Source organism: Canis lupus, chromosome 10, assembly GCF_048164855.1.
Source record: "Canis lupus baileyi chromosome 10, mCanLup2.hap1, whole genome shotgun sequence".
Taxonomy (NCBI): domain Eukaryota; kingdom Metazoa; phylum Chordata; class Mammalia; order Carnivora; family Canidae; genus Canis; species Canis lupus.
In genome coordinates, this window is record NC_132847.1 from 72,565,372 (window position 1) to 72,579,160 (window position 13,789).

The 13,789-nt window shown below is 41.2% G+C and overlaps 1 protein-coding gene across 4 annotated transcripts in view; it reads right to left on the reverse strand.

The window, feature by feature from the left end:
* Nucleotides 1–13,789, reverse strand: part of ASTN2 (astrotactin 2) — an 851,085-nt gene that overhangs the window by 465,745 nt on the left and 371,551 nt on the right. For all 4 annotated transcript variants that reach the window (XM_072842536.1, XM_072842535.1, XM_072842534.1 and 1 more), the window contains one exon: nt 11,856–12,023. In XM_072842536.1, coding sequence (XP_072698637.1) covers nt 11,856–12,023 — 168 coding nt within the window. The remainder of the gene's footprint in view (nt 1–11,855; nt 12,024–13,789) is intronic.

Below are 13,789 nucleotides of genomic sequence, written 5' to 3' on the forward strand. Positions count from 1 at the left end.
ATGAAAAACAGCAGTTGTGCTGTGGGCTGTAGTCTGTGGACCCCTAAACTAGACTAAGCTCCATCAGGGCACAGCATAGCACCTAGCACAGCACTGCTACTCAAGAAATAATTTGAAAGAAGCAACATATGTGTGAAATGTAGTTCTACTCTTTACCCTGTGTCACAGCGCTGTCCCAGTGAACTTGCTGTATTGGAAATGTTCTACATCTATACTCTCCAATATGGCAACCACTAGCCACATGTAGCTATTGAACACTTGAAATGCGATGTGAATTAATTAAATAGCCACATATGGGTAGGAGGCAGCCAATTGGACACAGTAGCTCAATCACAACATTGTTTTGCTTCATGATCCAACTCTAGTCCCCCCGGCCCCCAGGAAATCTGACCTGACTTCTAAGGCTCACGGTAACTGTCTTTTTTTTTTTTTTTTAATCCTATGATTCTCATTTCATGCAATTCATGTTTTGACCATAGCTATAACAATACTTAGTGTTCATTGAGCTTGAGCTTTGTGTACCATGCACTGTGCTAAGTGCTAAGTACATTTTATCTGGTTTAATGCTGGGTAGAGCACTGACTTTCAATGCATATTTGCAATATGCATTCAAAGTTGGAGAGCACTCAGAGAAAATCTAATGTACAGCTGATCCTTGAACAACATGAGGGATGGGGTGCCAGGCCCTAGGCACAATTGAAAATCCGTGTATAATTTTTGACTCTCCAAAATTTAATTACTAATAGCCTACTGTTGACTGGGAAGCCTTACTGACAACCTAAATAATCAATGAACACATATTCTGTATGTTGTATGTATTATATCTTGTATTATTACAATAAAGTAGACTAGAGAAAAGAAAATGTTATTAAGAAAATCATAAAAAAGAGAAAGTACATCTGTACATCAGTATCATACTGTGTTTCTCGAAAAAAATTTGCATGTAAGCAGACCTGCACGGTCCAAGCCTGTGTTGTTCATGGGTCAACTCTAATTTCCTCTTATATTATACACAGAGAAACTGAGGCCCAGAGAACAAAGTGACATGTCAAAGGTCATACTATCAGTCAAAATTGAAAATCTAGTAGTGAAGCTCATGGACTTTGTCTCCAAATCCAATGTTGTTCTTTCATTCACTCATTCCATCATTCATGATTAAACATCAACAGTGTACTGGACAATTTGCTGGGTTTGGGGTTAAATGACATATACCACAGGTGCAATCTTCACCTTTATATAGCACGTGGTCTCTTGGAGAGCTAGGAATTGAACATATAATTAGAAGTTGTGCCCACTTGACGGGATGAGCACTGGGTGTTATTCTGTATGTTGGCAAATTGAACACCAATAAAAAATAAATTTATTTAAAAAAAAGAAGTTGTGCCCAGATAACACAGATTAGTGGTTAAGAGGATATGCTCTGAACCCCAACTTCTAGTATTCCAAACTAGACTCTACCACTTCCTAAATATGTGACTTTGGGAAAATCTATTAACTCACATGATTTGATTTCCTCATCTGTAAAATGGTCATAGCAGCATATTACACCAATTCTAAGACACATGGCTTTCCACATTTTCATACTCTTGAAATGAGGGCTTGTGTGTTGTTAAGATCTTAATGGATTTTTTCTTAGTGGTAAATGAAATATTGGCACATGTATCTAACCGTGTCTTGCTTCAGTTAAAATATGATTGTATCTACCTTCTAGGGCTATTGAGGGGATTAAATAATATATGTGAAGCCCTGTGAAGAGACCCTGACACATAGCCTGTACAATGGGCATTATTATTATTATTATTATTATTATTATTACTATTATTTACTCTGAAGGAAAAATAAAGTAGTATAATGTTGCTACTCATTGGGAATAACTGAGTCTAGAAGGTCAGCAAAAACCTCCTTGTGGATGAGACATTTAAGCTGAAACATGAAGGGTGAGGAGAAGGAGGAAAGAAAGGGAAGAATAAGGCTCATAAGGAGAGAGGGTGGGTGGAGAGTAGACTGTCGCATGCAGAGGGAACAGCACCTGCAAAGGCCCCGTCACAATGGGTGCTGGAAATGACTCATGATTAACCACTGTAGAATGCTTCACAACATAACTTTACCATCATCTTCCTTTTCCATACGTTTGTTTATTGATACTTCAGTATCAGTAAGGTATTACAGGTATATTTAAACAGTAGGGCAGGCACCACTTACAGAAACACCAAAATACCTTTGTAATACACTTGCTGAATAAAATTAAATGTAGTCTCTAAATGCCTGTAAATTATATTTTTGATGATGAAGCTAATCTTAAAAGCTGAGAGCTTCCCTTCTTTTTGGCATATTCACTCGAGAGGTAATAATCAGAGATACCCCCAAGTTATCTTCCCACTTGCAACTTTACCAGATGTTGCTTCAGACCTCTCATAGCCTCTTCCTTTCAAGGTCAGAAGCAAAGGCTACCTTGGACTTTGGTGAGGCTGGCAACCTCCCTGTAAGAAAACATTTTCAAGTTCCTTTTTTGCAGTCCATTCTAACCTTCTTGTCCTTCCAAATTTTTGAACAGTCATTCCTGCTGCTTTCTGTTGTGGGCTTTCTGAAATTTTATGACCTCATCATTGACACAGATTGTCCTTCTTCAAAAGACCTCAACCCTCTTCTACGACATAACATTTAACAACGCATCTAGACCAAATCTAGCAAGACTCCTGAATAGAGATATAAAATGGTTTCCCTACAACTCATAAATGCTGTCACAGTTCCATCCCTCAGTGCTGTATTTCTCCCTCGCCCCCAGTCTGATGGGTCCTTTTATTTTTTTTCAAGTCAACTTATTCTGTAAATTCTTTGTCCAAAGGATTCATGCCTACCTCTGAGAATTCTCTGCAAATACTTATCAAAGAGAGAATGCCAGAATGTCTCTTTCTTTTCAATGCTAAGCAAACTTCTCAAACACTGACTTCTCAAATAGTAGCTTCTTACTCAGTCTGGGTCCAAATCCCAGCTGTGATACTTAGTAAATATATGACCTTGGGAATTTCATTCAACCTGCTTTAAGACATAGCTTCTTGTATGAAAAGTAGAAGCAACAATAACTATATAGACATATTGCTATCAAACTCAAGATAGTTATAGAAAGCCACAGCAATTATGCTTGGTACACAATAAGTGCATAATAAACTGTAGATGTTATTATTGTTACCCCAGTATTAATGTACCCCATGATATCATACTAAAACTCCACCATGCCTCTCTTAACTGTAAGCTATCTCTGGCCATTGCCTAACACCCCCACCCCCATCTATAATATATAGGCAATGAACCTGCATCAAATGGATCTGATGAGATAAATGGTATTTTATGGTTAACATTCATTTTGTGGCCTTTAAACAGAAAAAAAAAACACTTGGTTTTGAATGTTTTTGTTGGAAAAAAATTTTTTTAAAGTTTGATTTCATTATCTCACATGTTTGAATAATGAGGCACAGGGTCCATTAATTGACAATAAGTTTAGATGAATTTTGTTTAATTCAGGTTCTAGTAAAGCTCTGAACCAAAGAATGGTGATGCAGAGAGCATTATGAATTCTGAGAATAAGAGTGACTCACTTCATGGAAGTTTGATTTCCCTAGTTGAGGCCCACTGGAATAAGAACATGGTTTGATACAGTAATTATAAACCTATAAAGGATAGAACTTACTTTGAGTTCAAAAGACTAGTGGTACCCACCTCAAAGAAGGAGACTTTCAGAAGAGAGCTGTACCAGGTAAAAGTCTTTAGCAAAAACCCTTAGCCAAAATGTCATTGTCAACATTTAGAGAGCTGTCCATGGTTCTGACAACAGAACCATGCACCCAACCCACTGATCAAGCCCTGATATCTCAACAAAAGTGGTTTCCCATCCATTCATTCAGCTATTCATTTAATCATCCATCCATCCATCCATCCATCCATCCATCCATCCATCCATCCATCCATCCAAGAAAAGAGGTATTGATGCAGGAACTGTTTCTGTGACTGAGCTACAGCAATAAATAGGATGAGCACAGGACAAGTTTCAATAAAACTTATGTTCTCATACACAAATCTCTCTTCTTTGGTCTGCCAGGAAGTTGGCTCTCAATGAATAATCTCAATTTACTTAACTGTGTATCTTACCCATGCTCCAACTTACTTAAATCCTACATATCTGGTACCTGGAAACACCCATGCTACAGTCTGCTCAAGGCAGGGACATTCTCCATCTCTGAATTCTTGAACTTACAACTTCACAAAGTCCTTGTGTCCCATTAAACTTTAATAATACAAGGCTTAGTAAATAACAAGAATAACCTATAAACATCAGAAATATTTAGTACAGTATAAGACATATATGTGACATAACCACATTCAATGTATTCTCATTTCATATCTTATTGCAAATGCGAAGTGGCTGCTGAAGACATGAAAATAAACTGAATATGATGGTGAACATGACTGAAGTTCACATCAATTTGAAAAGAAAATTCAATCTGCTTTAAATGCCATTTACAAATTGTTTCAATCATACTTACACTGTAAGTTATTAGTGCGCAAAAGGTCATAGAAACATGAATTTTGAGCTGAGAAATATCTTAGGAATTATTCAGCGTTGTAATTCATATCTTGCCGCTAATTTACTGAGCGACACTGGGCAACTTGCTTAGCCTCAGTGGCCTTCAGCCTCATTAGATCAGACTAGATGATCACTAGGGATCTTTCTTGCAGTAAAAGTTGTTTCCACTAATTTCTTTGTGGAAGAGAATGAACATAAAGTTCACAGTGTATGCCATACTCAAGGTCAAATGACAAATCTGTGGCCAAGCTGGCACTAGGATTGAGAACCTGGGACTTTTTATATTGCACTAGTTTAAAAGTCACATGAGGACTAAATGAAAGGCCAGCAGATAGGAAGTCCAGGTTATGGTAAGTTTCTCTGTTAGGTGATCAGCTGCTAGAGGTCAGGGACAATATCCTATTTTCTTTTTAAATAATTTAACACAGTACACAATGATGTATTAGAGGTGTCTCATGAAATATTTATTAAATTAATTGAAAAATATATTGAATTAACTATGCGAAGCCCCTAGGGCCTGCAAAACTGATTATAAAATAGCATTAGACACTATGTTTTGAGTGCCTACCATACATTAAGTACTGTGCTGGGTGTATCTGAAATGTTATTTTTCATCTCATTCTCACAGCACCCTGCCAAATAGGACTTGCTCTCATTTTTTACATACACAAAAAAAGAAGGCTTGAATATATTAAACGACTTTCCCAAAGCCCTACTTCCAGTACACAGAGAGGCAAAGATTTGAACCTGCTCTGACTCGAAAGGATATTCCAATTCTACTCAAGTTCACTAAATACTTGAATGAATAAATAAAGAAATGAATGAATTACTGACTAAATGCATTACTGTTCTGCTGTTACTTCCTTTGTGTGGGTGAATCCATACTGTCAAAGATTTTGTGTACAGAATTTAGCATGATACCACACATGTGCAGAACTTTAGTAAAGCTGTTTCACCATAGGATTTTCCCTCCATGACATTCTGAAGAGTCAAAGCCAGATCATTTAAATAGTCTGGCACTGCATTGTATGGGACTATAGCAGGTAGTTCTTGAATATTCACTTCTGTCCTCAGGGAGATGAAGCATGATGGTAGCCTATTCTGGAAAGGAGCATAACACCACCCTCTGGCAACATTTTCAGGCCTTCTCTAAGCCTTCATTGAATCCTTCCCTTGCCTTGGTCCTGTATTGGTTTGTTCTCATCCCATTCACCATAATAAAGGTAAATGTTCAATGACTGACCTTCTAAAGAAAAATAAGCCATGACTTGTAACATTAACCAATTTTGTTGGTATACATACCTTCACCATGGCCAATTTTCAAGCTATTTACATGACATATCCAAACAAAGAGTTGGGAAGAGATGACAACAACCAACTCTCATGAGTCTCACGAGCTGTCATACAGGCCAGCTCCAGCACACCATGTAACCACTTCCATAATCAGCCCTGTGGGTGGTACTAATTGTTGAAATCCCTGGAAGAACACACTCGAGCTGGGCTATGGCATACAGCCAGGAAAACTTGGCCAAGTTTATCCATGCATCATGGCAATTATATATTCTTCAGCAGCACTACGTCCCTACTTTTTTCCTTCTTCTTGCTAAGTTTAGAGGAATGATCCTTCTTATTGACACATCCACTAAGGCTTTAAGACATGATGAGCAATGTTGGGACTCTATGACTTTGTTCAGTCCGATAGAAGGAGGAGCTTACTGAAAGGAAGCAAAGCCACTTTTGATAGATCTAAGGCCTGAATATGCACAGGGGTTGGGGGATTAGTTTTTCCATGACGATACCCATAGTCTAATTCTTGATGGAAAGCAAAAGAGGAGAGGCCCAGCTATTCCTTTGGACAGTTAGAGGTTCCCCAAAACACCTGGACAGATATGGAGGGTAGTTTCCCTTTTCCAGTGGCCAACATAGTCTTATTAAATCACTTAGCAGTTATCAGAATCTTCAGATCTTTATCTTTCTAGGAGTTCTCTTCATCTTACCTGTCCAACTTCATCACCTGCCTCCTCCCAGTTCTCCTCCTCCACCTCATACGCAGCACATTCTCTAGATGCCAGCCTAGCTACACTGCTTTCTGGTCCCTAGAATAATTATAAACTTTCTTCCTCCTGATTTCAATCATTAAGGTCCCTCTGTTAAAGGGACCTTCCTACTCACACTCCCTACTGATTCTACAAGGTTCAGCTAAAAGGTCATGCACTCCATGATGCATCTCCTGAAATACCCATCTAGAATACATTTCTCCCTTTTCTCCAGGCATGAGCTACTTTGTTAATGCCTGTTCTTGATTTATCCCACTTTGTGTCTTTTATAATAGCTATATATGAGCATATTATTTTTATCCCTGTGAAAATGTGAAATCCATGAAGGCAGGAACATTGTCCAATTTGTCTGTGATTTCCCATAGCACCTAACACACAAGACTTATGAGTTGTGGAATTAAGAAAATCTTGCTTGAATTGAATCTAACAAATTGAAATAAATTTTTCAAAATGGGTCTGAGTCAAGAACCATGAAAATATATTCAGGGATCTTATGTTCCCATTTCCACTCTTTACCTGTACATAATCCCATATATTTATGTCTTGAATGACTTCTAAGAGTAAGGCACTTTGTTGGACACTGGTGTGGAAAGGATACAGGAGTAAATTAGATACAGTTCCTGCTTTAAGGACCTTATATTAGGCAGGGTAGGCAAATTTCCAAACAATAATTCAAGTTTTAATCAGATTTTGAGTCAACAGAAAACTCTGATGATACTGTAGAAGAAGTCATCCATTCTACCAAGAGGAAAGGAGAGGTAATCAGTGAATGGGATTTTTACAAAGTAGACGATTAAAGGATGGGATACATTTCAGGTAGACAGAGGATCCTGAACTCTAGTCATAAGGTAAAACTTTGCATGGAGTGCTTGAGAGGACTATTGTGAAGATGAGCAGAGTGAAGACCGCAAGGCCAGTGCTCTTGGGGAAGGGGGAAATGGGAGAATGAGGCCGGAGCCTTGTAGCTTGGATGGTTCCTGGTGACTCTGGGAAATAGTTAATTTGAGTTCTGGTGTAAATGAAAATGGAGAAAGAAACTAAAAATCGGTATATAAAATTGTTTCAAGGAACATATAAATTTCCTTTATCCTTTCATGATTTTCTGTGCACTAATTATATGTCAGCATTAGGCTAAGTTTTAAAGATATAGAGATAAGCAAGACACAGGCTTTGAATCTCCCTTTGTTAGCCCTTAACCAAACTTACGATCTGGTGACAGCCCCAGACAAGGAAAGAACAATGGCTGGGTATGGGGATGAGGACTATGACACAGAGAAGTGCAGAGGCAGAGAGAGTACAGAGTACATGAGAGCAGAGAGGAGGGCTCCTCAATCTGGTAGGGCTTTGGGCTGAATGGAATGGAAATAAAAAATAACGCTTGGTCTTCCAGTAAAAGGGGGAGAAAGACATTACAAGAGGGAAAAAACAGCCCACTAAAGGGATGTAGGCATGAGATGGCAGAGCCTTTAGGGAATGACAGGTAACCAGTGTACCTGGAGCCTCGGGTGTGTGGCAAACAGAGATAGAATATAAAGTGGCAGGGGCACCTGGGTGGCTCAGCAGTTGAGTGTCTGCCTTTGTCTCAAGGTATGACCCTGGGGTCCTGAGATCTAGTCCTGCATCAGGCTCCCTGCATCAGGATCTCCCTCTGCCTGTGTCTCTGCCTCTGTGTCTCTCATGAATGGATAAAGATAAAATTTTTTTTTTTAAAAAAGAATATAAAGTGGCAGATGTGAGCATCACCTTATCAGATAAATTAACAAAGATGGCAGCTGGGACTTCTACTGTTTGTGTGGAAAACAAGAGGACTATTTGGGAGGAAGAATGTTGAGAGCCTTGGTGCACCAAGAGTCGTCCTTTGCCAGAAGTATCAGCAACAGCTGGTAGCTTTTTAGAAATGTGGACTCTTAAATCCACACTAGACCTGCAGAGGCTTGAAAAACACTTTGTTAAGAGCAAAGGCTCCTAAGTTTGAATCCTGGCTCTGTATCTGCTGGCTACGTTGACTTTGATCCTCTCACTTTTCTTCTCTGGCATCAATATTGTCAGTGATAAAGTTGAGAAGGTCAACCCGGTGGATTCTAGTAGCATTTTCAGGTCTATGGTGTGTATGTGTGTGTGTTTAATTCTAGGGGATTTTGGTAGGAGAGCTGATCTTTTCCAAAACTGGCTAAATGCCTCCTCCTTGAATGACCCCCTGTTTGGAATTATGCCCTCAAGCTTGCAGCTAAAGGAAAAGATCATCAGAAACAATGAACTTGCACCTGAAACCAAATCAGCTGGGAAACCAGAAGGTCAGACCCTCAGGCGCTCACAGCTCTGCTAGCTGGGGCTTTGTGTAGGGAGAGAGGGGAGGGGATCCCTTCTCTTCCCTCTCTCCAATAATCTTGCCTGCGTTTTAAGGAAGGAAAAAGAAAAAGAATGTACAGGATCAGATCCAGAGGCACATAATTCCACGAGGACTCTCCTGGCTGTTGTGTGAGGATAATCGTGTGTGTGTGTGTGTGTCTGTGTGTGTGTGTAGGCATGCACATGTTTGGGGAATAAAGAGGTACTGCTTAGGGTGACAGTGCCTTAAAGCCTCTTTTAATTAAAAGAAAGAAGATTCAGCTGTCTGGTCAAATGGTACACTAGAGCTGCATTGCATTTTCCAAATAGTCTCCCCAATAGGCCTATGTAAAGGCTGCAAAAATATGTCTAAACAGGCTCCCAATGAAAGAATAAGAGGGGATGGTGGTCAGAAAACCAAATCCTTGCCCAGCTCTGCAGAGACTCAAGGATCAACCTGGAGAAACCCTCTCTTCACCCCTGAACTGTTGCCCCAGGAGAAATGGAGGAGAACTGGAATAGAGGGAGCATCTCCTTGACCTGGGCTACTGAGAGCCTGCAGCTCGGCAGGGGCTGCCCCATGGACATCGTGCAGTGGGTTTTCCAAGCAAGATGGCCAGACTCTTGTTAATGAAGAAAGAAAAGAAGTTCTACAGGGACTACAGCAAGATACGCTGTAGAGAAGAGCACAGGACTGGGAGCAAGAACAGCTTCATTTCTAACTTGCTCTGGCACCTTGGCAACAACCTTCTCTCTAATTTCTATCTCCTTATTTGTGGACATGAACAGACACCATTGATTAAGTGACAACTATAGGGATGCCTGGGTGGCTCAGCGGTTTAGCGTCTGCTTTCAGCCCAGGGCATGATCTCGGGGTCCGGGATGGAGTCCCACATCGGGCTCCCTGCATGAAGCCTGCTTCTCTATCTGCCTGTGTCTCTGCTTCTCTCATTCCATGTCTCTCAGGAATAAATAAATAAATAAATAAATAAATAAATAAATAAATAAAATCTCACCAAAAAAAGGTAACAACTATAAAGAAGATACTGTCCACGTTCTAAGCATTTACTATAAATAATACAGTGTCTCCTGGGATTAAATACCATGTACCTGCTGTTGACTCCCAAATTTCTGTCTACAGCTAAAATTTCTTTGCATTTGACTTTTGGACCTCGCTGCCTATTTTCTGTCTCTACTTGATGTTTAGTAGTCATCTTGAACTTACATCCAAAACAGTAGCCTTGATCCCCCTCACCTCAATCCCGACCCTCCTATAGCATCATCCTCTGACTCAATGAAAGAGAAGTCCCGCTTCTTCATCCCACTGCTCAGACTGAACCATTTGGAACCACATTTGACTCCTCTCCACTTCTCACCTTTCATATCCAGGAACAAGTCCTGTTAATTCTACCCTCTGAACATGTCTAGAATGTGATCATCTTTTTCCCCTTACCCTGGTGGGTCAAGCCATTGCCAACGCTTGCCTACATTGGAATAATGGTTCCCCTGACCATTGCGTGTAATAACAGCTCCACTCCCACTCCCGGCTTAGCATCCCTTATGCTGTGTGCTCTCCCCCAGCATGCAGCATCACCTGACCGAGCGCATATATCATCATCCTGTCTGCCTGCTGCAGCACGGTCCAACAGAACTTTCTGCAGGGGTGGTAATGTTCTACATCTGAGTGTCCAAGAGGTAGCCATTAGTCACATGGAGCAACACAGCACTGGATATATGGTGAATGTGCCTGGGGAAATGATTGCTGACTTCATTTAATTCTACTTAATTTAAATTTAAACAGCCACATGTGGCTAGTGGCTACCTTGTTAGACGGTATAGACCAAACATCTCCTTAGAATATAAACTTAATTAGAGCAGAGATTATGCCTATTGTTTTCCACTGCTATATCCTGAATGCCTGGGAAAGTGTGTGCCTATTCAATAAACACCTGTGAGATGTCTCAGTAAATGAATATACTAGGGGCTTTCCATGCATTATCTCATTGAATCCTAACAACAATCTCGTGGGTTAGATGCTATTTTCATTCTCTGGTACCTGAGAGAGAGGAAGCGTCTTTCTGAAGAACACCTGGCTAGTTTGCACCCTGTGACCAACATCTCCCCATTTAAGATGAGTAAGTCCTGGGGACCTAACATACAACAGAGTGAACTGTTAACAATGCTGTGTTATAGGGGATCCCTGGGTGGCTCATCGGTTTAGCGCCTGCCTTTGGCCCAGGGCGTGATCCTGGAGACCTGGGATCGAGTCACGCATCGTGCTCCCAGCATGGAGCCTGCTCCTCCCTCTGCCTGTGTCTCTGCCTCACTCTGTCTCTCTGCCTATCATGAATAAATAAAATCTTTTAAAAAATGCTGTGTTATACACTTGACTGTTGCTAAGAGCATAGATCTTAAATGTTATCATCATTAAAAAATGGTATGTGAAGTGATGGGGGTGTTAATGAGTCTTAACGTGGTAATCATCTCATAGTGTATCCACTCATGACATCATCACAGCGTACGCCTTACACGCTCGCAATGTTATGTCAATTATGTCTCAGCAAAGCTAGAAAATATGGCAAAGAACATCCAGCTAGTGAGAGGTGAATAGGATCTGATGATGTTCAGATACCTTGCTTTGCTGAAACTGGACCAGATGCTGTCTGTGGGCCTTTCTACTTCTGGGATTCTGTAGTTTTATAGAACTTTCTGCCTGACCTAGTGATGGCAGCACACAGTTTAACTACCAATGGAACTAATAATGGGCCTTCAGGTAAAACTCATTGTCCATGGCTTGGAAACCATGATGCTTCAGGCAGAAGACGCGCAGGCCATCTTGCAGCTCGCCTCCTCCCTCCCTCCAACCCCAGCCTGGCCCCACGGCTCACCAGTTTCGGGGTCGCAGAGCTGCTCGCAGGCGTCTGTTGTCCGCTGTCCGCAGAGGTCCCTCACCCATGGGGAGGTGGCATTGATCTGGTAATACAGGGACAGCTTGGCCGGGTTTAGCCAGTCTGAGACGTCCAGGTAGCTCCCTTCACTCACCACGAAACTGCTTCCTGTGGGTGAACAGAGAGAAAGACGGCTGCTGTCTTCCCAACTGTAGGATGAGGATGTGTCCTGCTGCTGATGCTGCAGGTTGAGAACAGAGGTGGGTGCCTGCGAGCAATCCCTCCACCCCATGTCCCCTGTGCTCAGTTGTCTACCCACAACAACAGGGCATTTTTGCATGTGCCATAGTATCAGCAGCTAGTAGAGAAAAGGACAAATCAGACACAGAGACAGGTCAGCCTAGTGCATAGACATTGGGCTCTTAGGGCTCAGATTCAAATCCAGAATCCACCCTTACCTGCCATTGACTGTGCAAGTTACTAAATACCTCTGGGCCTTGGTGACATCATCTGTAAATAGGAATATCAATGGAGGGGATCCCCGGGTGGCTCAGTGTTTTAGCAATGCCTTCAGCCCAGGGCGTGATCCTGGAGTCTTGGGATCGAGTCCCACATCAGGCCTACCTGGAGCCTGCTTCTCCCTCTGCCTGGGTCTCTGCCTCTCTCTGTGTGTCTCTCGTGAATAAATAAATAAAATCTTTAAAAAAAAAAAAAAGGAGTATCAATGGAACCCACCTCGTTGTTGTAAAAATGGAATAAATTAATGTGATAAAATGCTATGCTTAGCTGGGGCCTGACTTGTCCTAGTAAAGAATATTTAAATATTAAAACTTGAAACAAACAAACAAAAAAACCCTGCTACTATCCCTGTCACCCAGGCCACCTCTCCCACCCTCTCCCCACCCCCAACAGGGGTCATTCATGCAACAAAGGCCAGGTATGAGACATTAATGGGAGAGACTAGCTGAATAGCTTCTTGGCCTCCTGGCCCACTTTTTTTTTTTTTTTTTTTGTATTAGAGAAAGAGAGGGAGGTATGGGGAGAGAGAGGAATTCAAAGAAATCCAAGGCACCTCTAAAAAAAAAACCCGCATTTGTGCCACATAAAATGCCTCAATGTTGGGGAACAATGGAATTTAGGGTGAACTGGCACTGCAGGTTCTAACAGACTGGAGTAGCTGCAGGCCCGCTCCAGCCAACTCTGGCCACAAATGGATCTAAAAACCAGCAGTACCAGACTGTCAGCTTTTCTTTAGGAGAGGCTAAAAATTCAGATTTTGATTGCAATCAGTCAATTTAGAAATAATGACTTAACTTTGTTCTTATGCTTGTGTAAGTCAAGGGTGCCTGGGTGGCACAGTTGGTTAAGCCACCAATTCTTGATCTTGGCTCAGGTCATGATCTCAGGGTCTTGGGATCAAGCCCCATGTCAGGCACCCCGCTCAGCAGGGAATCTGCTTCAGGATTCTCTCTCTCTCTCCCTCTGCCCCTCCCTCAGCTTGCTCACACACTCTCTCTCTCTAAAATACATAAATCATAAAAAAATTTGTGTAAGTCAAACAAAAGACTCTACTTTGGAATAATTGCTTTAAAATACTCCCCTTAGTATTATGCTGATTGAAATAAGTCAATTGGAAAAGGACAAACATTATATGGTCTCATTCATTTGGGGAATATAAAAATTAGTGAAAGGGAATAAAGGGAAAGGAGAGAAAATGAGTGAAAATATCAGTGAGGGTGACAAAACATGAGAGACACCTAACTCTGGGAAACAAGGGGTAGTGGAAGGGGAGGTAGGCGGGGGGTTGGGGTGACTGGGTGATGGGCACTGAGGGGGGCACTTGGAGGGATGAGCACTGGGTGTTATGCTAAATGTTGGCAAATTGAACTCCAATAAAAATTTTTTTAAATAAATAAATAAATAAATAAATAAAT